The 25,912-nt window shown below is 42.7% G+C and overlaps 1 protein-coding gene across 1 annotated transcript; it reads left to right on the forward strand.

Moving 5' to 3' along the window:
• The first annotated feature begins 525 nt into the window (after positions 1-525).
• Positions 526-14,987, forward strand: cav3 (caveolin 3). Its single transcript, XM_061932586.2, has 2 exons — positions 526-798; positions 14,151-14,987. The coding sequence occupies exons 1-2, from the start codon at positions 682-684 to the stop codon at positions 14,490-14,492; spliced, it is 459 nt and encodes a 152-aa protein (XP_061788570.1). The 5' UTR covers positions 526-681; the 3' UTR covers positions 14,493-14,987.
• The last annotated feature ends 10,925 nt before the right edge of the window (positions 14,988-25,912 follow it).

Genomic DNA, 25,912 nt, shown 5'->3' on the forward strand with positions numbered 1-25,912 from the left:
TCTCATTGGGCCTGGCCCACCCCCTGTTCTGTTTTTGCTAGCATGACGCTATTTACATAACAATCTATATATAAACTATGGCAAACACTGACAGTTCAAGAACTACATCATTTAGGGGGGGGTTGTACAGTATATGAAGTTTATAAGTCAAACACTTAATTTCCTCAACCTCCTTGCTCTTCTTCCCAGCTGATTGGATGTAGAACACATCATTCCACATGCAGGAGTGTGTGTTTGTGTGTGGTGTACATTGGTGCCACTGTGCAAACCCTGCCCAGTTGGTCTCCTGCAAGCCCGTGTGAAATGTGACACAAGCGTGGGCTCCCCTTTAAGGCATACTTTCTCTGTCTGTGCGCGCTACATTGTCTGCGTGTGTGTGTGTGTGTGTGTGTGTGTGTGTGTGTGTGTGTGTGAGTGTGAGTGTGAGTGTGTGTGTGTGTGTGTGTGTGTGTGTGTGTGTGTGTGTGTGTGTGTGTGTGTGTGCGTGTGCGTGTGCGTGCAGGGTAGGAGGTCAGGCCTCCATTTTTACCAGCAGCTGTCCACTGGCATGTCAACGGGAGTGTCACAGCGGTGCATTCAGGGGTTCAGACGGTGATCCGCTGTTGCTGCAGTGTGCACTCCAAAGGCTCACCCTCACCGTCTGACCATCCAGGACCCTGCCTGCGGCCCCCACCCCCCAACATGGCAGACCAGTACCAGTACAACGCCAATGAGGAGAAGAAGATCAAGGACAGCCATACTAAGGAGATCGATCTCATCAACAGAGACCCCAAGCAGATCAATGACGATGTGGTGAAGGTTTGTGCTGCCTCCTGTTCAATATCGCCTCATTAAGACTGTGTAGTGCATGCAACAAGTTTTCTGCAAGATTGCAAAACTGTACAAAAGCTTCTAAAGTACACCGGTAACTATTCCTGTTGCCTATCCGGAACTCAGCATTTATTTTGGGAATCATGGCGTAAGCGATCTCCAGAACCGCCACGTTGTATTTAGATTTGACAACTGTTTGTTCTGTGATTGTTAGCAGGCATCCACACATTGGCCTTTAGCACAGAGCTAATAATACACACAGACCTGAGACTCTGCTAGGCTGGGTGAAGCAAGTATGATAAATAATCACTGTTAACCAGACATGAAATATACTGTAAATACACGTCTTTGAAAGAGAACAGTAGCATCTACTGTAGTGAGATCCTATGGAATGCGTCAAAAATGTAGCTTTGATATTAATAGTGCTCACTTTCTTCTGCCAAAGTGGTATTGATTTACCAATACTGTATGTTTATTATTAGAGTTACAGTTAGCATTAGTGTCCTACTACTACATCACGTGTTTGTCACCTAGCACAACTCCCTATCCATTAACATAAACAAAACAGTATTGCGGTTTACAACTCATAACTTGCCGCTACCGCCACAATTATGGACAGAGATTCTGACAACAGGTTGCGGGGACGGAGTGAATCGAGTATTTCCATATTTTTTACCTTTTGTGTTTAAAGTTTTAATGTTGACATATGTAACGGGTGTGTATGTCGCATTGCATAATTGTTTATTTAAAATTCATAATGCAAAAAAGACAATAAAAAATACTATGGTTTGTGGATCAATACAGATACTGTAAAAGAGGGTGGGGGAGCAAGTTTTGAGCCTTTGTCACCCTCTTTGGGGAGGCGTGGCTCGGTTGGTAGAGCGGCCATGCCAGCAACCTGAGGGTTCCAGGTTCGATCCCCGCTTCCGCCATCCTTGTCACTGCCGTTGTGTCCTTGGGCAAGACACTTTACCCACACTGGTTTAAATATAACTTACATAATGGGATTCACTATGTAAAGCACTTTGAGTCACTAGAGAAAAGCACTATATAAATATACTTGCATGGCAGCTCCCGCCATCAGTGTGTGAATGTGTGTGTGAATGGGTGAATGTGGAAATACTGTCAAAGCGCTTTGAGTACCTTGAAGGTAGAAAAGCGCTATAGAAGTATAACCCATACTTCACTTCACTTTGTTGGGCTGTGAGCACCCCCTAGAGGGCCACCAAAAATATGTTGATTTCTTTCTTTTTTTTCACCACTTGTGGCAGTAATGACCATCTCTAACAAACAGAAGTCTGGAGCTAAAGTCATAGAGAAGTTTATTAAGCGCAAAACTAAAGGGGTAAAGCTTTATTTTCATTTTCACTTTAATTTTTATTTACAGTTTTTTTAATTAACATTTATTATTAATTTAGTTTTTGTGTTTTAGCGCTAAATAATTGCATGTAAAAAAATGTTGCCTCTTATTTTTGAGTCTTACTTATGCAGTATATTTGGTTAATACTTATTAATCTAATCAGGATTATGTGCTAAATAAATAATATTTTTTGTGATTAACATATTATTTCATATCATTTGACAAGGTTGTAAACTTTAAGTAAGTTAGATATAATTATTGAACACGATTAAAATCAAAGGTAAATAGTTAATCTTTGAGTGGGCCCCAGATCGCTCTGTAGTGGAAAAGTCGGGCCCCGAGGTCTAAAAGGTGTCTCATCTTGTTCACAAACGAGTCGTAGTTAGGGTTGGGCATCAAACATTGATGGGAACAGAGACCAATATTACGATTCCCCGTGAATCGTTCAAATCTTTTATTTTTAATTCTTAGTCTTGATGCCCGACCGGAAGTAAAAGGACCAAACAACGAAAAATAAATAACATCCTCCAATAATGAAGACAGAGCCGCCATTAACAAACATTATTTAAGACCCAGAATCAAGAATCGTCAGGAATTGGAATCCAAATGAGGAATCGTTCAATTTCAAATGGTGCCCAGCCTCAGTCATAGTAGACAATAATCCGATCACCTGCAGCTACTGGCAGACACGCCTACGACCCCGATTAAAAATCCAGACATTCATTGAACGCACCACTAGTGTAGCACACAAACGTCGGACTCTACGTGCACCGCAAAGTGAATTAGTCTAAATAAAACGGAACATGAAATATTTTTATCGGCGATGTTTGTAGGAAAGTGGGGTGGAACACGTTCACCCCCTCCCCAGTAGTGCCATATGTATTCTAATCCCATAATAAGCGTAGTACATGTCACAGAGTGCCTGTCTCTTACACTAAGATCTCTTTCTTATGAATTTATAATGCTTTCTAGCATTTTGTTGCTGTCGTTTGGCAAAGCTAAAGTAAGCCCATCACCTTCAGGAAAGACTTTTCGCAAAGAACAAAACAATCCATGTGGAGCAAATTATTCAGAGAATGACTCAGACGGCTTGCTTTGTTCGTCCCGTCCTGACTTCCCAAACGGATCCTCGCCACTGGTTTGGATGACAGGGAGAGGTTTTTAGATGTGCAGGGCGTCTGCCTGACTGAAACGTTCATTAACATTCTGTAGCTGAGTCTCAGCTGCGGGAACGCAGACAGATTTTACAATAAACTATCTGGCAGACGACAACGTTAGGCTCCTCTTCTTACGTCACATACTCCTCCTGTCTATGGCTAACTTCCTGGGAGCCAGCATCCTCTGCAGTGGATGTTTGTTCTCGGGTGGATCTAGTGCAGAGCTGGGCAAATATTTTGACTCGGGGGCCACATTGAGAGAAAAATATGTGTCTGGGGGGGCCAACGTGTATGTGTGTATAAATTATATGTACACATTTAGCTGTAAAAATCTGCTATACATTATGTGTGTTTGGGTCCCTTTTTTTCAGGAACACTAATACCAAAAGTCACAAAACGTTATGAAAGACCACCTCAAAAGAACGGAATGGAATTTTACAGTTTTTTACTGAATGGGACACCCAAAATGTACATGAAAATAAAGAAAGCGTAATTTACAATATTAAATATGAACAATAAAACACTGAATATTGACAACATTTGAACGTCACTCCTTTTTTACTTCTCAGACCAGCTCCTCGATAGTTGTGTATCTTTTACAATCAAGCAAAATACAACAAAAATGTAAATAAAAAACAGCCAAATATGAATGCAAAGTGTAATAAAAACCTACAATATGATATATCATCACGTAAAAATGTGCTTCCGCATCTGTTTCCGTTTCGGGCTGACTGCTCTGAAAACAAACCCCGCCCACTCTGCTTTGTTCCTCGTCTGAGCTGTTGTGACGTAGATTGCTATAATAACTCATATAACACCCAAAAGCGCAGATTTCAACCATTGAAATACTTTCTATAGTTCAAGACTTGCGGTCATTTAAAAACAGCACTGCACATCATAATGGCGGCTACAGTTTTGATGTTAAAAGTCTAAAAAAATTATGTAGAACGTCCAGCGGGCTGGATTGAGAATCTCGCATGTGGCCCACGGGCCGTATTTTGCCCAAGTCTGCTCTAGTGCATTTCTTCAAATGTGACCTCCGCTCTAATGGCTGCCATCTTCTCAAATTGACCCTCAATGACATACTTGTGTGAACTGCAGAGCTCATTAGAGTGTGTTTGCTAACCAAAACAGCAGCACAAACTGGAGCCTCTCAGAGGAATTAATGTGCGGGTTTTTACCAATGCCACTGGAGTGTGAGTTTAAAGAGGAACTTGTTACGTGGAAATGGGGGAGGGAGGGGGAGGGGCGGAAGGCGGCGCACACCCTGGACAAGTCGCCACGTCATCGCAGGGCCAATACAGATAGACAGACAACATTCACACTCGCAATCACACATTAGGGCCAATTTAGTGTTGCTTATCAACCTATCCCCAGGTGCATGTCTTTGGAGGTGGGAGGAAGCCGGAGTACCCCGAAGGAACCCACGCAGTCAAGGGGAGAACATGCAAACGCCACACAAAAAGTATTGAATTTATTAGTATAAATGAAGACCTGCCCAATAGTTAACACCTTACTTATTAGGCATGTGCCGATCAATCAGTATCAGCCTATTTTTATCAAAAAATATGTTTTCGCCATTGCCGATTAATGCCTTTTAATGCCAGTCCCAACGCTTGATCCCCTCCCCTCACTCTATTTGTTTTTAGTACCCCAGCTGACAAGCGGCTAGCAGCTAATTATGTGTTGCCATACACAGTGTGGAGCTGCTCCCCTAAGTTAATAATGATTACCGCAAAATAAACCGCATTTCTTAGTATCTTAACTATCATTATCAAGTAATGTTATCACTGGAGGACGAGGCTAAACATGTTACACACCGAGAGCAAGTATGGAGCAGATATGCTAATAACTAAACAAAGCGCTAAAGTAGCTTCAGACTACACCAAGAAATAAAAATAGGATCAGTATATGTTCGATATGAGAGTGATTCAGTTGATATTCTCAAAATCTTTTTTTTGTATATTGTTTTTTTTTTTATGTTTCATGAACTTGGGGAATAGTTACCAGTGAACTATTCCCCAGGGTGAAAACCAAAGGATTAGTAGTAGAGTTTTTGCTTTTGTTTAGTTATTGTGTACTATGGACTTTTTTTTGATCAAACAATGATTTATGTTGGTTTATGGTTTGAGTTTATATCGAACAATACAATTACAACATGATACGTTAAAATGTCCAGTTTCTTTTTTCAACATGTTCGAAAAGGAGTAGGAAGAAGCAACGCTTATTTAATCCTACCCCTTTTCCTTTACATAGCAATTGCTAACACTTTTGTTCACTTCCTGTTCTCAATTTATTCACAATATACTCCATAAGTAATAACATATACAAATAAACAAGTGAATAATAATTAGTGACGTAAGTTGTATTTTATATAGTGAGATAAATAAGATTATCAATAAATTCAGAATGTTTATCATGGTTCTTCTTCTTTGTACTTTTGAGTTTGAAGAGTTTCTTAAATTCAATCATATTAGTACACTGTTTCATTTCTTTACTTAATCATTTCCATAATTTGATTCCACATACAGATATACTAAAGGTCTTAAATGTTGTACATGCATACACATGTTTTAAATTAAAATGTTCTGTAAGGTTATATTTCTCTTCTTTTGTTGAGAATAATTGTTTTACGTTCTTGGATAGCAGGTTATAGTTTGCTTTGTGCATAATTTCAGCTGTTTGCATTATATCATGGAATTTCAATATTTACGATTCAACAAATAAAGAGTTTGAATGTTCTCTTAATCCAACATTATGTATTACTCTAACTGACATTTTCTGTTACACGATTATAACACTGAAGCGTACTTTTGTAGTTATTTCTCCATATGTCTGCACAATAACTCAGATATGGTTACAGTCATGAGCAGTAAAGAATATGAAGTGATTTTTGGTCAAATACATATTTAGTTTTATCCATTATTGATGCATGTCTTGCCACCTTATGTTGTACATTTTTAATATGAGATTTCCAGTTAATTGAATCATTACTCATTACGCCTAGGAACGTGATTTAATTTACTCTTTCAATTTGTAACAATTATGCACCCCCCGCAATTCCAAAAGGGACAAGCGGTAGAAAATGGATGGATGGATGGATGTATATAATACAAGAGAATACTGAACTAGTATAAATATTGTATTGATATTGTTTCACTTTCTATAGCACTCACCATAAATACATTGAAATAATAACAGTTATTACATGTGATCGGTGTTGGTATTGGTACCGGCTGACATCACTCATGGATGATTGATATCGGAATCGGCAGCATAAAACCTTGATCCAAACATCCCAATTACTTACTTCTGAATAGATGCCTGGTCTTTTCTGCAGTTGACTTTAAAAAATAAATAAAAAACGTCCCCCACTACTCAATGAGTGCAGTACTGTATGTATTGCATGCACATGCCGCCATTTTTAGCACTAGTGTAAATAAACTGCATGCTCTTCTATTTATAGCCGTAAGGACCAGCTGCGTATGTCGCACAAATAGGCATCTAGGTGTTAATAATAAACTGTCACATTCACTTGCTGCTTGCTTTAAAAAGGAGCAAATATAAATTATGATTAGTTAACATTTTTTATTAAACAAGAAGACATTGCGGTGAACACACGTCACTTCCAGTCCAGTACTGAGCGTTCTTATAGGGCCACCATCAATTAAAGTCAGTGTGTGGTATCAAGTTTTTCAAAACACATTTGTTTATGCTCCCATTTTTCATGAGTTGAACTCAAAGATCCAAAACATACACAAAATACCATCCATCCATCCATTTTCTACCGCTTGTCCCTCTTGGGGTCGCGGGGGGTGCTGGAGTCTATCTCAGCTGCATTCGGGCGGAAGGCGGGGTACACCCTGGACAAGTAGCCACCTCATCACAGGGCCAACACAGATAGACAGACAACATTCACACTCACATTCACACCCTAGGGCCTCTCAAATATTGTTCACTAAATCTGTGTTAGTGAGCATTTCTTCTTTGCAAAATAATTAATCCCACCTCACAGGTGTGGAATATCAAGATGCTGAATAAACAGCATTATTGCACATGTGTGCCTTAGGCTCCCTACAATAAAAGACCACTCTGAAATGTGCAGTTTTATCACACAGCACAATGTCACAAGTTTTGAGGGAGCGTGCAGTTAGCATGCTGACTGCTGGAATGTCCACCAGAGCTGTTGCCCCTGAACTGAATCTTCATTTCTCCACCATAAGCTGTCTCCAAAGCCGTTTCTAAGAATTTGGCAGTACATTCAACCGGCCTCACAACCGCAGACCACGTGTGACCGCACCAGCCTCCACATCCAAATAATTTCTGCACAAACTGTGAGAACCCGTCTCAGGGAAGCTAGTCTGCATGCTTGTCGTCCTCTTTGGGGTCTCGACCTGACTGCAGTTCATCGTCGTAACCAACTTGTGTGAGCAAATGCTTACATTCTGGCACGTTGGAAAGGCGTTCTCCTCATGTATAACTCATATTTGCAGCTTGACAATGCACGGCCCCATGTTGCAAGGATCTGTACACAATTCCTGGAAGATGAAAACATCCCCGTTCTTGCATGGCCAGCATACTCACCAGACATGTCACCCACTGAGCATGTTTGGGATGCTGTATATTGAAGAGGAGTGGACCAACATTCCACAGGCCAAAATCAACCTGTTCAACTCTATGCAAAGGGTGTTGTGTTGCACTGTGTGAGGCAAATGCTGGTCACACCTGATACTGACTGTTTTTCTAATCCCCCCTAGATCCTAATAAAGCAAAACTGCAAATTTGGGAGTGGCCTTTTATTGTGGGCAGCCTAAGGCACACCTGTGCAATAATTGTGCTGTTTAATTAGCATCTTGATATGCCACACCTGTGAGGTGGGATGGATAATCTTGGCAAATAAGAAGTGCTCACTAACACAGATTTGTGAACAATATTTGAGAGGATTAGGTATTTTGTGTATATAGTAAAAGTTTTAGATCTTTGAGTCCAACAAAAACAAGTGTTGCGTTTATATTTTTGTTCAGTATACATACACAACTTATTGCAAAGAAATGCAAATACTATGGTCTGCTTAAACAGCTACATGATGATGTAGTTTATACAGCCAGCCTATTTCAGAATTGTAGAAGTGAGCAAAGACAAGTCTACATTGGTAACAAACTACATCACTTATGTGTCACATTGTGACTGCCTATCCATATACGTACACAACATAATAAAGAAAAAGATGTCCAGTATTTAGACTTAGACAAAAATTATTGATCCACAAGGGAATTGTTCCACACAGTAGCTCAGTTACAAGGGATGGAAAGGGTAAGGATGAAAAGGATAATGCAGGTATAAAGTAGACTAAAAATGTACCACAGTAGCAATATAAAATATAACATATATGTAATATTTACATATATAGATACAGTATTTAATATATGTATATATAACATATTTATTGAGCTTTTAGGGCCACCATAGTTCATCATTGTAGAAGTTTTAAAGCCAAAACAAGTTGAAGTCTGCGTATAAATCATGCTACGTCACATACATTTGTCATATCACACATATCGCCTGTCCATTTACAAAGAATACACAAAATAACACAACAACCAAAAATAGGGTATTCATTTGCATAAACTCATTACGCAAAAATATAATTCTTACTTGATACCTTGTACTTGATGGTCAGAGTTGCAAACTAGAGTAGAGGGACGGGGCAGTGACTCAAAACAACTTAAGGTAAATCACAAACTCTATCCCATTTGTTTGTTGTATTGTACAACTACTGTATCTATCCCTTTTCATAAACACATAACGCTACGACCAAATACTTATTTCTTAGCTAGTACATTATAGTCATGGGTGCAAACAAGAGGGGAGTTGCTGTGACCCAAAACAAGTCCATTAAAAGCTATATCATCTTTTTTGTTGTTGTAACGCACAACAGTCGAGCCCTTTGCATAAACTTCAAGTGTGAAAAATAAATACTATTTCTTAGTTTATACATGAAGGTCAGGGACTGAAAACAAGTCGATCACAAGCTACAGTACATTACAGTTGTTTGTCGATCCAACAGCCCACCCCTTTGCATGAACACATAATGTTTGAACACAATTACTTTCAGTACTTCTTCTCTTTTACAAGATGGTCAGGGACGCAAACTAGAGGGGAGGGGCATTGACCCAAACAAGTTCATCACAAGCTGCATTATATATATTTTTTCGTCTCGCACAACAGCCGACATATTTGCATGAACTAATCAAAATTACTTACTTACTGCCTGGCTTATACAAGATGGTCAGGGACGGAAACATGGAGAAGAGCATTGACCCTAAACAAGTCAATCACAAGCAACTGAAGATTATATTACATCCGGAGATGCTTTCCTCTTCATTCACCTTAGGTGAATGGAGCCTTGGCCAGGAGGACTTGATATCATCAGATGGTATCCAGCGGTCATTGGGTGTTTCGACCCTGAACCATAACACCCTACCGCTGGTGGGCCGGCAGTGGTTGCCAAGTCACTGCCTATCTCCTCCTCCTGGCTTCCAGCTCATCTTGTCTCTCCTGCTCCATAACCAGCAAGAGGCTCTCTCTGCTGCCTCCCCCATCCTGCGAGCTGCTGTCTTTCTCTCCTTCCCTGTTATTCCCAAGGCTGTGAGCATTCTCCATACCGACTGGGCAGGGAATCCTCTGCAGCCGACCTCGACCGGGAGCAGCCATGCCTGCCATCCTTTCCCCCTGCATTCATTCAAAAGGTCCTGGTATTTGGCACTTTTCCTTTCGAAGGCTTGGTCGCACCCTTCTTCCCATGGGACTGTGAGAATGATCTTCTTTGCCTCTTCAGACCACAGCACCACATCCGGTCTTAGGGTTGTCTGGACAACCTGGGGGAACTGCAGCCTTCCTCCCAGGTCTACCTTCATGTCCCAAGAACGGGCCATTTGCAATAGGCTCTTCCTTGATGTTGCTGTGGTTGGTGGCTTTTCTCCCTCCCTCACAAACTGGATTGATCTTGTTCTCCCTTGTGGTTGCCGTTTCTTGCATCTCTGCTGCTCCAGGGTGTTAGCCAGTGTCATGAGCACCTTGTCATGACGCCATCTGTATCTGTGAGTGCTGTTTTACACCCTGACAGGATGTGCGCCATGGTCCCCTTCTGTCCGCAAAGCTTGCATAGTGGATCCTCTCTCATGCCCCATCTGTGCAAGTTTGTTGGAGTCGGGAGTGTGTCATACACTGATCTCAGCAAGAAAGAGATGCGGAATGGTTCCAGCTTCCATAGATCTGCCCACGTGATCTTTCTCTTGGGGAGGTCCCATTTGGTCCAGGCTCCCTGGGACTAGCGTCCCACTGCTCTTGATTTCCGACCTTCCTCTTCCAGGTTTCGTACTTCCTCCTGGATCATAGCTCTTCTTTCCCTGGGTTCTGCCTTACTCCACTGTTGGACATGGGAAGTTCCAAGACCTTGTCTTCCTGTGCATGGCGTCCCTATGATGTCACGTAGCCTCAACATGCTCTCAGCTTGTGCGACAGACGTGTCAGCTGCCCACTTGCGTCCTGATCTTGTAGTGACGCCTGCGTGTCTGACTTGTTCGTCCTGGGAGTCTCTGTATGTCATTAAGACTCTGCACTTTGCTACCTTGAATTCCTCCACCACGGATGACAAGGGAAGCTGGAGCTGTCCTGATCTTATGTAGAGGCCTACTGATGTGAAGCTTGGAGGGATTCCCAGCCATTTTCTGAGGTACTTATTGATCTTTCTCTCCACTCCTTCTACGCATGTCATAGGGACGTCATACACCGTCAACAGCCACATGAGTCTTGGTAACAGTCCATATTGGTAGAGCCATATTTTAAATTTACCAGGGAGTCCTGATTTTCCAATTCTCCTCAGCCACTCTTCTGTCTGCTTTTCTGTACTGGTGATGTTGTTCCTGTCAGTAAGTGAGCTGTCAAACCACTTTCCAAGGCACTTTATAGGGTTCTCCTCAATCGATGGAATCACTTCTCCTTGCACTTGCAGCTAGAACCTGTTCGTCAGTTTACCTTTACGGATCACCATGCTCCTTGATTTTTTGGGCTTAAACTTCATTCTGGACCATGTTGCCATGTGGTCCAGAACTGTTAGCACCCATCTCGCCTCCACATGGGTTGTGGTCGTCACGGTGAGATCGTCCATGTAACCTCTTATTGGGGGTTGTCGAATGCCTGATTCCATTGCTGGTCCTCTGGCTTCTTTCCCAGCAGCTGTTATGAGGAGGTTCATACCCATGATGAAGAGGATGGGGGAGATTGTGCATCCAGTTACGATTCCCTTTTCCAGGTTTTGCCACTGAGTTGTAAAATTGGCTGTTTTGAACCGTATCTGGATGCCTCCAAAGTAGCTGGTTATCATTCCCTTGATGTGCAGAGGGATGTGGTAATGGTCTAGTGCAGTGTGAATGAGGGTGTGAGGGATTGCTCCGTAGGCGTTAGCCAGATCGAGCCAGACAACAGTCAGGTTGCCTTTGCTTGCTTTGGCCTCCCGGATCATCTGACTGAGAACTCCGGTGTGTTCCAGGCATCCAGAGTAGCCTGGGATTCCACCTTTCTGGATAGAGGTGTCAACATATCCGTTCTCCGTCATGTATGAGGTCATCCTTTTTGCCAGTACAGAAAAGAAGATTTTGCCTTCTACGTTTAGAAGTGATATTGTACGAAATTGATTTATGGTTGAGGAGTTCTCTTCCTTTGGCACAAAACAGCCTTCTGCCCTCTTCCAGCACGATGGAATGGTGCCCTTTTTCCAGATCCTCCGGAACAGCATCCACAGCCTCCGAAGGAGCATCGGGCATTTCTTATACACCTTATAGGGTATACCACTGGGGCCGGGGGCAGATCCTGTTCTGGCCTTTTTCACCACCTCTTGGATTTCCTTCCACGATGGTTCACTGATGTTGAGCTCCTTTCTTGGTTTTTCCAAGCTGTCGATGTTATGGTTGGCACCCAGGGCCTGGTTTTTACAGGTGTCATTGTGGGTTTCCCTTAAGAATGCCTCCACATCTTCCCTCGAGCTGGTCAGCATTCCAGATTTTGCTTCACCCAGTAGTTTCCTGGTGAATCTGTAGTTTCTTTGGTGAACTGTGCTCTTCTGTTCTCCCTCTCCTTCCTCCTCTTCCGAATGCTTTCTGCTCTACGGAGTCTACAAAGACGTTCCCGGAGTTGCCTTGTCAGATCCTTGATGCCTTCCTTTTCCTCGACTGTGGCTCTTTTGAACTGTTTGTTTAGAGTTTTAATTTCCTTCCTTAGGCGATGGATTTCTCTTTCTCTTCTGCTTGGCTGATGCGCCATTTTGGTGTTAACCTTCTTGTCCTCCATCCCAAAACGCTCCCTTGCCAGATTGTACGTTATTGTTGTGAGTGTATTGACTTTCTGTTCAGCTGTTCCTGCTAGTGTGGCTTCTAGCACTTTGTTGAGGTCTTCGTCTAGTTGGTTCCATTCTTTGGTGTCACTCATCTTGGGCCACTTAATTCGTTCTCTCGCAGGGTGGGTTTGGCTCTCTGAAGAGGTATGGGGTGGATCCCGCCTGAGGTCTTGAGGTGGCACAGGTGCTGAGAGATCTCCAGTGCTGTGGGGCGCTTCCTGCCTGGAGCTCTCCTGCGTCTCACCAGGTGCTACCGCTGTGCGCTGCACCTGTGTCCCCCCTTTTCCACATGTGGTCCTGGCTTGGTGTATTTTAAGCCCTCTTGTGTTTTTGCAGGTCTTTCCGCAATGACACTTTACCTCCAATACTTCTCCAGTCATTGTTGTTTGGGTGAGCCGTCTCTTTGTCCGTGATCCATTCCTGGCCGTTACCGTTGTGTCCGTCCCGTTGAGTCTCTCATGCTCCCCCCCTCTCGAGCGACTCTGGGGGTATTGCTCATTATGAATTTCCGTAGCTTGGGTTGGTGCCCTCTTGCGAGTGCTGTGCATGAGGTTGCTGGCCTCATCCACCCACGCCAGTCTTTCCTGGAGGTCATCTGTCTTTCCAGAGTCACCAAACTTCTTCGGTTGCCATCCAGGCTTTAATTAATTGACTCATTATGTTCAACATATGGTGAATGTTTATATTCAACTTGGAGAAAGCGAACCACCAGGTTCAAGTAAATAATTGTTGAGTCCATAATAAATTAAGGAGTCTTAGTTGGACATTCACATATGGACTGGGTTAACTCTCACGAGAAGAGGCAATAAATTCAGACTTTGGAATGCAAAAGTGATAGCTCTATCCTGGAAGAAAGACTCCATGTCTATCACGTCAACTTTTAAGTTACACACATATATAGGTTGTTTTCCGGTCACTTACACATGAACATCTCCTTACATGGTCAGGTTATACTCTCCTGAATTAACACACACCCAGACAGAGAAAGAAGGAATATAAGAAGGTGGTTTGGCTCCTCCAAGTTGGGAGTGCTCATTTTTTTGACTTGACCTCCTCCAGGTACTGCAGTCCTGTATAATGACGCTCGCTTGTAATAAAGCAACTTTTGGTTCAGTAAAGTGTCTCCCCGACGTCACCCTTCTGTCCGGACGAGGATGACAAGACCAGAAATACACATCACAACATTACATTTATTTGTCATAACGCACAACAATTGAGCCATTTGTATAAACACATTTGTGTGTTGAAAAGAAAAACTATTTATTAACTTGCACATGATAGTCTGGGATGCACACAAGAGGGGAAAGGTAATGACCCAAAACAAGTCGATCACAAGCTACAACATGTTTGTTTGTCATATCGCACAACAACCAATCCATTTGAATCCCAGCACTAATGCAAGCACGTCAATCATCGCATTTCTTCCCAGGTGGAGTTTGAGGACGTGATAGCAGAGCCAGACGGTACACACAGCCTGGACGGCGTCTGGAAGCTGAGCTACACCACCTTCACTGTGTCCAAGTACTGGTGCTACCGCATCCTGTCGGCCATCTTTGGCATCCCCGTGGCCCTGCTGTGGGGCTTCCTGTTCGCCTTCATCTCTTTCCTCCACATCTGGGCGGTGGTGCCCTGCATCAAGAGCTGCCTGATCGAGTCGCAGTGCATCAGTCGCATCTACTCGCTCTGCATTCAGACCTTCTGCGACCCTTTCTTCGAAGCCCTAGGCAAGATATTCAGCAGCGTGCGCGTGGCTTTGCGCAAAGAAGTCTGAAAACTCAAAAAAGTATTGCCAAACAAGCTCTGCTCCCTTTTTCTACAACAGATGTTCTTATGTTCAAGGAGTTTCACCAAATTAGTATAATTTTGTACAAAAAGTACACTTGCTGATTTTGATTCTGAATAAATGGATTGAAAGAAAGCAACATTAGCCAGGAGTTTTCAAAGTATGATTTACCATTCATGTTAAGGTGCAGCAGCTTGAATTATCTTTTTTTTTTTTTTATGATTTATTTCTTTTAGTTCCCACAGTGAGAGTGTAAACAGGGTCTTGGGTGAGCAGGAAACTTGTTTTTTTCATGAAACCTCGCTTTAAAAATCCCTAAATGCTTGAAAATTGCAATAAAAACATAAAAATGTGTGATGTTCAACATGAAAAGCATTTACCTCAATGTAACTCTGTTTGGAAGTACATGTTTTAATTGATTGTGACAATTTGTAGTTTCTTGAAACAATTAAATTCTGAGCTATTGCATCCTAAATATGCTTTTTTTTTTTTTTTAATTAAAAACGTATAAAAAAATACCTGTCAATCCCGTTTTCTCAGGGACTCTCCCTTTCTTATCGAAATCCTTCCATTTTAATAATTAATGTAAACTAATGTTAAGGTTAGCGTTCAACTCAGGCTTTCAAAATAAAAGCATGCCAATTAAATAATATGGTCGCACTATAGTAAGCAGGCGTGTCTGGTGGAAAGACCAGACTGTAACATATATCAAAGAAATGTCCCTTATTTTGAAATGTATATGCTTGTGATTCTATAACAAAGTGGACATTTACGCTGATGACGTCCAATAGTCTTATGCTGTGTCTCAAATGGAATACTTCTGGAAGTACATTTTAATAGGTATTCTATGTAAACTGCGCACTTTGTTACTGAGTGTGTGAAAGTGTAATCCTTTATTTATGACAATAACCTGCTTCTTCTGTCCTGTCCTATAGCTGGGTTGCAATCACGTGACCTAGAAGCACTTCCGGGTTTCAGGCGATGGTCTGGAGTCCTATTAGGCTACCGTTTATTTACTTGCATCAGTGCAGATTTGGGTGTATTTTGAAAGGTTTAGAGGCAAATATAAAAGCGCTCATGAAAACATTTTTTTTTAAATGGGATGGAGTGGATTCATTAACTTCTCAGGGCATTCAATTGATCGCAACTGGACTGTTTGCTTTTTCTTGGAAGACGTTTTGCGTAGGCTTCATCAGTTCATACTCATAGACTTAGATTGATCAGATCTAGTCTCGCGGCTGGTGCCAAATGGCATTCTGGTCACCTTCTGTGACCAGAATGTTTCTAACTCCTGTTATTTGTTGGAGGCTAAATTACAGACTGTTTTAGTAATGGTTGAAAAGACAGTGTTGTATGTGGGAGACAGGTGGTGTCACAGACCACATCCTCTAAGACAAACCAAACAGTCCAGTTACCATCCATCCATTTTCTTCAACTTATTCTAGGTTGGGTCGTGGGGGCAGCAGCCTAAGCAGGCAAGCCCAGACTTTCCTCTCCCCAGCCACTTCGTTCAGCTCCTCCCGGAGGATCCTGAGGCGTTCCAAGCCCAGCTGGGAGACATAGTCTTCCCAGGACGGATGTGCCCTAAACACCTCCCTAAGGAGGCGTTCGGGTGGCATCCTGACCAGATGCCCGAACCACCTCATCTGGCTCCTCTCGATGTGGAGGAGCAGCGGCTTTACTATGAGCTCCTCACGGATGTCAGAACTTCTCACCCTATCTCTAAGGTAGAGATACGGTGCAAGAAACTCACTTCGGCCGCTTGTACCCGTGATCTTGTCCTTTCGGTCATAACCGAAAGCTCATGACCATAGGTGAGGATGAGAACGTAGATTGATCGGTAAATTGAGAGCTTTGCCTTTCGGCTCAGCTCCTTCTTCACCACAACGAATTGATACAGCGTACGCATTACTGAAGACGCCGCACCGATCCGCCTGTCGATCTGCCTGTCTCACAATCCACTCTTCCCTGACTCGTGAACAAGACTCCGAGGTACTTGAACTTCTGTAGTTCAGGCAAGATCTCTTCCTGAACCTGGAGATGGCACTCCACCCTTTTACGGGCGAGAATCATGGACTCGGACTTGGAGGTGCTGATTCTCATCCCAGTCACTTCACGCTCAACTGCGAACCCATCCAGTGAGAGCTGAAGATCCTAGCCAGATGAAGCCATCAGGAACACATCATCAGCAAAAAGCAGAGACGTTGATGGGATATGATTTGGTGGATGCAGATTCACCAAACCAGATCCCATCAACGCCCAGACTGCACCTAGAAATTCTGTACATAAAAATTATGAACAGAGTCGGTGACATATGGCTGCCTTGGCGGAGTCCAACCCTCACTTGAAACGGGTCCAATTTACTGCCGGCAATGCAGACCAAGCTTGGACACCGATCATACAGGGAGCGGACCACCACAATCAGACAGTCCAATACCCCATACTCTCTGAGCACTCCCCACAGGACTTCCCGAGGGACACCATCAAATGCCTCTCCAAGTCCACAAAGTACATGTAGACTGGTTGGGCAAACTCCCATGCACCCTAAATGACCCTGTCAAGAGTATAAAGCTGGTCCACAGTTCCACGACCAGGACGAAAACCACACCGTTCCTCCTGAATCCGAGGTTCGACTATCCGGCATAGCCTCCTCTCCAGTACTTCTGAATAGACCTTACCGGGAAGGCTGAGGAGTGTGATCCCACGATAGTTGGAACACACCCTCTGGTTCCCCTTCTCAAAGAGAGGAACCACCACCCCGGTCTGCCAATCCAGAGGTACCGCCCCAAATGTCCACGCAATGTTGCAGAGTCTTGTCAACTAAGACAGCCCCACAGCATCCAGAGCCTTAAGGAACTCCAAACACATCTCATCCACCCCCGGGGCCTTGCCACCGAGGAGCTTTTAAACTACCTCAGCAACCTCAGCCCCAGAAATAGGAGAGCCCAGGCACTGTGAAGACGTGTTGGTGGGAGTGAGGAGGCACACCATCCTCACCATACATGGTGTTGACAGTGCACTGCTTCCCCTTCCTGAGGCGACGGATGGTGGTCCAGAATCGCTTCGAAGATGTCCGGAAGTCGTTTAAAGATGCACACCGCTTGGCCTGTCGGAACCTGTCCACTGCCTCTGTAGTCCTATGAGTTAAAAGGACCCGATATCCCTGACGGTATTCCTGTTCTAGGATTACTGCCATGACAGGCACCAACCACCTCGCAGCCAGAGCTCCAATCGGCCGCCTCGACAATAGAGGTGCGGAACATGGTACACTCGGACTCAATGTCCAGCACCTCCCTTGTGACATGTTCAAAGTTTTACCGAAGGTTGGAATTGAAACTCTCTCTGACAGGAGACTCTGCTAGACATCCCCAGCAGACCCTCGCAATGCGTTTGGGGCTGCCAGGTCTGTCCGCAATCCTCCCCCGCCATCGCGGCCAACTCACCACCAGGTGGTGATTGGTAGAAATCTCCACCCCTCTCTTCACCCAAGTGTCCAAAACATGAGACCGCAAATCCGATGACACAACTACAAAGTCGATCATGGAACTGCGGTCTAGGGTGTCCTGGTGCCAAGTGCAAACATTGGACAATTGTTATGGACAATCTGTGATGAGCACAAAAAACACCACTGGGGTTCAGATCCGAGCGGCCATTCTTCCCACTCATGCGTCCCCAAGTTTCACTGTCGTTGCCAACATGAGCGTTGAAGTCACCCAGCAGAACAAGGGAATCACCCGGGGGCGCACTCTCCAGTACACCCTCGAGTGAATCCAAAAGGGGTGGGTACTCTCAGCTGTTGTTTGGTGCATAAGCACAAACAACAGCCAGGACCCGTCCCCCCACCCAAAGGCGGAGGGAAGCTACCTTCTTGGCCACTGGGTTGAACTCCAATGTGCAGGCTTTGAGCCGGGGAGGCAACAAGAATTGCCACCCCAGCCCGTCGCCTCCCACTGCGTGCAACGTCAGAGTGGAAGTCCATCCCCTCTCGAGAGAACTGGTTCCAGAGCCATTGTTGTGCGCCAAAGTGAGTCCGACTAGCCAGAACTTCTCCACCTTGCGCACTCGCTCAGGCTCCTTCCCCCCAGCGAGGTGACGTTCCACATCCCAAGAGCTAGCTTATGTAGCCGAGGATTGGACCGCGAAGTGCCATGCCTTTGGCTACAGTCCAGCTCACACTGCATGCGACATCTATGGCCCCTCCCATGAGTGGTGAGCCCATTGGAGGGGGGACTCAAGTTGCCTCTTTGGGCTGTGCCCAGCCGAGCGCCATGGGGCCAGGCCCGACAACCAGGCGCTCGCCATCGTGCCCCACCTCTGCGAGGGAAATCTGAGTCCTCTTTTAGTCTTCTTCATAAAGGTCTAAAATATGCTCTTTGTCTGAACCCTCACCTAGGACCTGTTTGTCTTGGGAGACTCTACCAGGGGGCATAGAAGCCCCCAGACAACATAGCTCCTTGGATCATTGCGATCGATTGAATACCCAGAGATGACAATGACCTGGATGAATGAGAACATTCACAGACACAATTTATAAACTCTTAAGGAAAATATATTGTTGAATGATTATTTTAAACCATTTGTCATCACCAAGACGTTAGTGCTCGCTCCAACTTCACCTTATTTGACACACAGTATTTAAAGAACAAAAGATTGGAGGCACACCATGTCTTTACATCTTTACATCAACAAACAAACACCCAAGAACAGAACAACAATACAGCATTTTCTGATCAAACTCTACACTCACTAACTTGTTTTAATGCTACACTTAAAGGGGAACTGCACTTTTTTTTAAAACTATGCCTATCGTTCACAATCATTAGACAAGGACACACATGTCCGCAAAGTGGTACCAGATCTACCACCCGAGCAACGTCAAAAGGCAACTGTTGCGTTCCATTCCGTATAACATCTTTTGCCCAGACTGCCTTTTCAATAAAAGGACCACAACTGTGGAACTCTCTACCTGACACTTTGAAAAGTATACCTGCACTTGTCACTTTCAAAAAACAAGCAAAATTGTGACTAGTTGAGCAACAAACGTGTTCCTATGTTTAGTTTTTACAAATTTTCCTATTTTAATGATGTTAGATCTGTGTTGTTGTTGTTGTTGTTGGGGACAAGTGTTGTAAATTAGCTTTGGCTACAAACACTATGATGCATACATTGGATAACTGTTTCAGATATCTATGTTTCTGTATCCGTCCCTATTTCAAATAAACCTTAAAATAAAATAAAAATGTCCTTTTTTTATTTTAAAGATAATAAAAAACGCTTAGAGATGCGGCCAATAGGAGTCACCACTGTAGTCTTCAAAGCCCTCTAAAACAACTTAAAAACCCTCCATTAATGTTTTAGATATACACTGCAAGTTTGTAACAGACAAGTCCATAATAATATGTTAATATGTACAATATTTACCGTATTTTGGTAATTTTAATGATTGCCGGAGATAATTCATTTATTTCCGTTTCCACAGCAGCGCACGCCTGACTTCTGGCAACAATCCCTTCCGGATACAAACAGGCGAGTGTGTTCTAATCATGGCAGACTTGTTAGCAAACAACAAATACGACTATTTTTGAAAAAATTAGGATTAACAACCTTATCTTTTTGAATCTGACTTTATGGAGGATGAACTACTGCTTCGAGAAGCGAGCACAAAGGAATTAGTGAGCCGTTGGAGCAGACGTAAGCCGAGAGAGTTATGTGAAAGTAAATCGAATCTGCAAAATGTGGAACTTACCCAAAATCAATCGAGTGTCGTGCCGACGTAGAAGCTAACTTATCTCTTGCCGTAGTTAGCTTCTACGACTAATACCGTGTTAGTACGCTAGAAAAAGAGTTCCTCAGATTTCGCTCTTACAATAACAATGTCACTACATTTTGGTTATTATACAGGTTACGGAATGTAAATGAAGTATTTTTGACATTTTTTAATGGATTTCTAAAGGTAGAATTGATTGCTCCCATTAGCTGCATCGCTCGCCACCAAGAACGAGACGATTTTTATAAATTAGAAAGTGAAAAAAAAAAAAAAGTGTCTTGTCTCTCATAATGATTGTGATTGATAGGCAAAAAATAGTGCAGTTCCCGTTTAAGCTGCGTGACCATCGAGTGAATTAAGCCGCAAAGAAGAAAAACTAATATGACGTCATATGCAACCAGTGTTGGGTTAGTTACTGCAAAGCAGTAACTAGTTACAGTTACTAGTTACTTCATTTCAAAAGTAACTCAGTTACTAACTCAGTTACTTACACCAAACAGTAATGCGTTACTGTGAAAAGTAACTATTTAGTTACTTCTTTTTTTCTTCTTCTTTTTTTTGTTTTAGCTCCCATTAATGCCCTTTTAGCCTTCATTTCAGTACTGTTATTGCACTGGAGAATAATACAATCTGTTGATCAACTTGACATGCATTTGCATCACTGAACTCTGCTAAGCAATGTGCTCTACATACAACACACAAAGACAAAGATATGTTACAAAGGCCAATTTGTTTCTGGCCAGAACAAATTGACAAAACTATTTTAAATAGCTGCAACATAACATACATAAGTAACAAACAGCATAATAACAGCATAGTAAACCAAGAAAGGCACACACTACATACACAAAGCCTAACCAGGCATTTTCTTTACTGAGCAAAACTCTTTATTGTCGGCCATAAACACATCACCAAAACATTAGTAAAAAAAATGATATCTAGCAAAAGTGGTCATTTTCTGCAGTACAAACCAGACCAAAAGCTACTTTGTTATATCAACAGTAGCCACTCGCTCTTTCTCACATGCGCCAACACTTGCACATATGGCACTTAGCCAGTGATGCGTTTACAGCCACACAAAAAGTCGGACAACTCCAACACCACACATAAAGTGTAATTCCAGGTCGTTACACTATGATTTACCAATCAAATGTGTGCTTATTCTAGTGTCATTTATTAGGAATCTTAATTTATAAATATTAATCATTAAATGCTGTTAGTATATTAAATAAATACTAATAAAAATATATTTTTTACAAACAGGAAGTTGCAGGAATGTACACATGATCCCCTGCTTACATCTCATTGTGCAACATGTCAATGTTTTAATGGGAACTAAATGAAAGGGGTACAAACTATTTCCAAAGCAGGACATCGACCCAGACAAACAATACAAGTACACAGTTCATGAAAAACAATATTTGTTGTCATTGTAAGTGGGCCTAAACACTTGTATTAGAAATGGAAATGACTGCTGTCATTTGATTATAATAATAAGAGAATTCTGTCTGTCTATCTGTGTTGGCCCTGTGATGAGGGGGGGACTTGTCCAGGGTGTACCCAGCCTTCCGCCCGAATGCAGCTGAGATAGGCTCCTGCGACCCCGAAAGAGACAAGCGGTACAAAATGGATGGATGGATGGAGATTGAACTTGTTATTTAGTGAGGTTTGGGACAGGTGTGCTGCTGGTGTAGCCACAGTGTGCACGTCTAAAGTTGCTCACATGGGCTCCACTCAATGCTCAGGGAGTTTTTGCGTTTGCTCACACACATCAACAATTAGAGGGAACATTGATTGACAGAGTGTGTGTACCTTCAGCGGTGAATGATGAGAAGAGGCAGACTTAATCCTTAAATGGTGGAGGTGAAGTGGCATCAGAGTCTCTGTCTCTCTTTACTAGCTTCGTCGAAGCATGTTGCTTATGTAGCTTGTTTCAGCAGATTTGAATTGCTGTTTTGGGCAGTAGATGGGATCTTTGATCCAAAGCACAATTTACATTTAACTAAAATGTTCTTTTCTTTGTGCTCGACAAAAGAAAAGTAGTGAAAATATCTCCATGTTAGCAAACTCGACTTCTGGCTCCGCCATGATCAGACACGCCCCCCTCTCCTCCCCCCCACACTCACACCCACACTCACACACAGAGCGCACGTCTCTCTTCTCCGGCTTGTGACACAAGAAGAATCAGAACGATGACACAACAGCGCTCCGATAAAACACACTTTATACTACATAAAAAGTAACGTAAAATAACGCAGTAACGCATCATGTAGTAACGGTAACTGAGTTACTGAATATAAAAAAATAACGCGTTAGATTACTAGTTACCGCCGAAACTAACGGCGTTACAGTAACGCGTTACTTTGTAACGCGTTAGTCCCAACACTGTATGCAACCCAGCTATACTTGACTTTTGGAACTGTTTGCTGGACCCTTACGCTTTCAAATAGACTTTGAGACTCGTAAATGAACATTTGAATTGGACTGTGTCCCCTGGACCTGACCTTACAGAGATAGTGCACATGTATCGAGATGGACCAAGGACAACACTTCCAATTACACTACACACATGGGACAAACAAATGACAACAAATGATGCCTATATACATTTTGATATTTTTTTACTGTCGTGTTTTTCTATTCGCATATTATTTTGCCGTACGTGTAAACACATTTATTAGACTCAATCAGAAAGTACAGATGTGCACATATTGAGACACGCCTTGTTTCTTTTCAAAGTGACGACATCGCCGCCTACTGGCCCAGCATGCATATTGCAGCAGTACTTTTTGCAGGATCGTGTGAACAGGGCTGCCGCTCTCTATTGGCAGATCACACGCAATTTGTAGACCCTGCAATACGCGGGGGGGGGGGGGGCAATTTGCGTGAAGAAGAAAGAAAAGTTGCTTTTGCATGATATTGCGAAACAAAACACCAGATAATATGTACAATCCATCAAGTGATGCGGCTTCATAACTTACCAAAGTCGTACTAAAACAATTTGATTGAATTTTTAGCGCCGTGTGTAATGTTCCATATTTTCAATGGAATTTATAACATTTTGGTGTTGTTTACTTGAGTCATATTGCAGTCTACACGTATCTCTTATGTGTGACTGCCATCTACTGCTCACACTTATCATTTCACCATGTACCAAATAAAATAGCTTTGAGGTCGGTAAGCACGACCACAATTTTTCCGTACATTAGGCGCTCCGGGTTATAAGGCGCACTGTCGGGTTTGCCTGGTACTTGTTTTGGTTAGTTTTGTTCTATTAGTTCCACTACCTCAGTTCTGTTTTCAGCACCCCTGGGTTTTTGTTTTGGTTACCATGGGTGCTGATTTGTTTCACCTGCCTCTGATTAGTGTTCGGCACGCTCACCTTCTGCCGGGCACTAATCAGAGAGCTACTTATTCACATTGTGCACCACACTCGATATGGGTTCCTTGTTTGCTTTATGCAACTCCTCGTTTCTACACTGTAAAAAATTACTGTAAAAATACAAAACAAAATTACAGTTATATACTGTTCTTCTTAAATGCAGTTAAGTACTGTAAATTTTGTTGCATTTTACAAAAAATATCAACCAGCAGTAAGTTACTGTAAAACCTACAGTATAATTCAGTATTTTTCAGACTTGTTTCTTGGGTCCGCCCACAATTCGTCCAACCATCTTCATTTCACCTGGCCGCCGCAGCTAAATCCATCCTACTGCATGGTGTGTTTTTGATAACAAGGTAAGAGTCACTTGTACCTTGATGTGTCATTTTCTGTTTGAATTGCTTTATATATACAGGTAAAAGCCAGTAAATTAGAATATTTTGAAAAACTTGATTTATTTCAGTAATTGTATTCAAAAGGTGTAACTTGTACATTATATTTATTCATTGCACACAGACTGATGCATTTAAATGTTTATTTCATTTAATTTTGATGATTTGAAGTGGCAACAAATGAAAATCCAAAATTCCGTGTGTCACACAATTAGAATATTACTTAAGGCTAATACAAAAAAGGGATTTTTAGAAATGTTGGCCAACTGAAAAGTATGAAAATGAAAAATATGAGCATGTACAATACTCAATACTTGGTTGGAGCTCCTTTTGCCTCAATTACTGCGTTAATGCGGCGTGGCATGGAGTCGATGAGTTTCTGGCACTGCTCAGGTGTTATGAGAGCCCAGGTTGCTCTGATAGTGGCCTTCAACTCTTCTGCGTTTTTGGGTCTGGCATTCTGCATCTTCCTTTTCACAATACCCCACAGATTTTCTATGGGGCTAAGGTCAGGGGAGTTGGCGGGCCAATTTAGAACAGAAATACCATGGTCCGTAAACCAGGCACGGGTAGATTTTGCGCTGTGTGCAGGCGCCAAGTCCTGTTGGAATTTGAAATCTCCATCTCCATAGAGCAGGTCAGCAGCAGGAAGCATGAAGTGCTCTAAAACTTGCTGGTAGACGGCTGCGTTGACCCTGGATCTCAGGAAACAGAGTGGACCGACACCAGCAGATGACATGGCACCCCAAACCATCACTGATGGTGGAAACTTTACACTAGACTTCAGGCAACGTGGATCCTGTGCCTCTCCTGTCTTCCTCCAGACTCTGGGACCTCGATTTCCAAAGGAAATGCAAAATTTGTTTTCGTCAGAAAACATGACTTTGGACCACTCAGCAGCAGTCCAGCTCTTTTTTTCCTTAGCCCAGGTGAGACGCTTTTCGCGCTGTTTCTTGGTCAACAGTGGCTTGACACGAGGTATGCGGCAGTTGAAACCCATGTCTTTCAAGCGTCTCTTGGTGGTGGATCTTGAAGCACTGACTCCAGCAGCTGTCCACTCCTTCTGAATCTCCCCCACATTTTTGAATGGGTTTTTTTTCACAATCTTGACCAGGGCGCGGTGATCCCTATCGCTTGTACACTTTTTCTGACCACAGTTTTTCCTTCCCTTTGCCTCTCCATTAATGTGTTTGGACACAGAGCTCTGAGAACAGCCAGCCTCTTCAGCAATAACCTTTTGTGTCTTTCCCTCCTTGTGTAATGTGTCGATGGTTGCCTTTTGGACAGCTGTCAAATCTGAAGTCTTCCCCATGTTTGTGTAGGCTTCAGAACTGGACTGAGAGACCATTTAAAGCCCTTTGCAGGTGTTTTGAGTTAATCAGCTGATTAGTTTGTGGCACCAGGTGTCTTCAAAATTTAACCCTTACACAATATTCTAATTTTGTGACGGAATTTTGGATTTTCATTTGTTGCCACTTCAAATCATCAAAATTAAATGAAATAAACATTTGAATGCATCAGTCTGTGTGCAATGAATAAATATAATGTACAAGTTACACCTTTTGAATGCAATTACTGAAATAAATCAAGTTTTTCAAAATATTCTAATTTACTGGCTTTTACCTGTATATATATTTATAAAGTCTGAAATGACATAGCGTCACAGTCAGCATCACAGACACTATCATTGACCACATGTACCGCCGCATGCTAGCGAGCTAAGTTTTCTTCATTTTTGTCATAGTGATCTCAAAAAAGATGATAACTTGCAACAAATGTGCTACGACTTGCAGCAATGTATTTGCGTATGTTAGACACATGCGAAGTAATAGTTGTATGCCTAATGCATCGTTTAAGTGTGCTTTCC

The sequence above is a fragment of the Nerophis lumbriciformis genome, linkage group LG38 (assembly GCF_033978685.3).
Source record: "Nerophis lumbriciformis linkage group LG38, RoL_Nlum_v2.1, whole genome shotgun sequence".
In the NCBI taxonomy this organism is placed as follows: Eukaryota; Metazoa; Chordata; class Actinopteri; order Syngnathiformes; family Syngnathidae; genus Nerophis; species Nerophis lumbriciformis.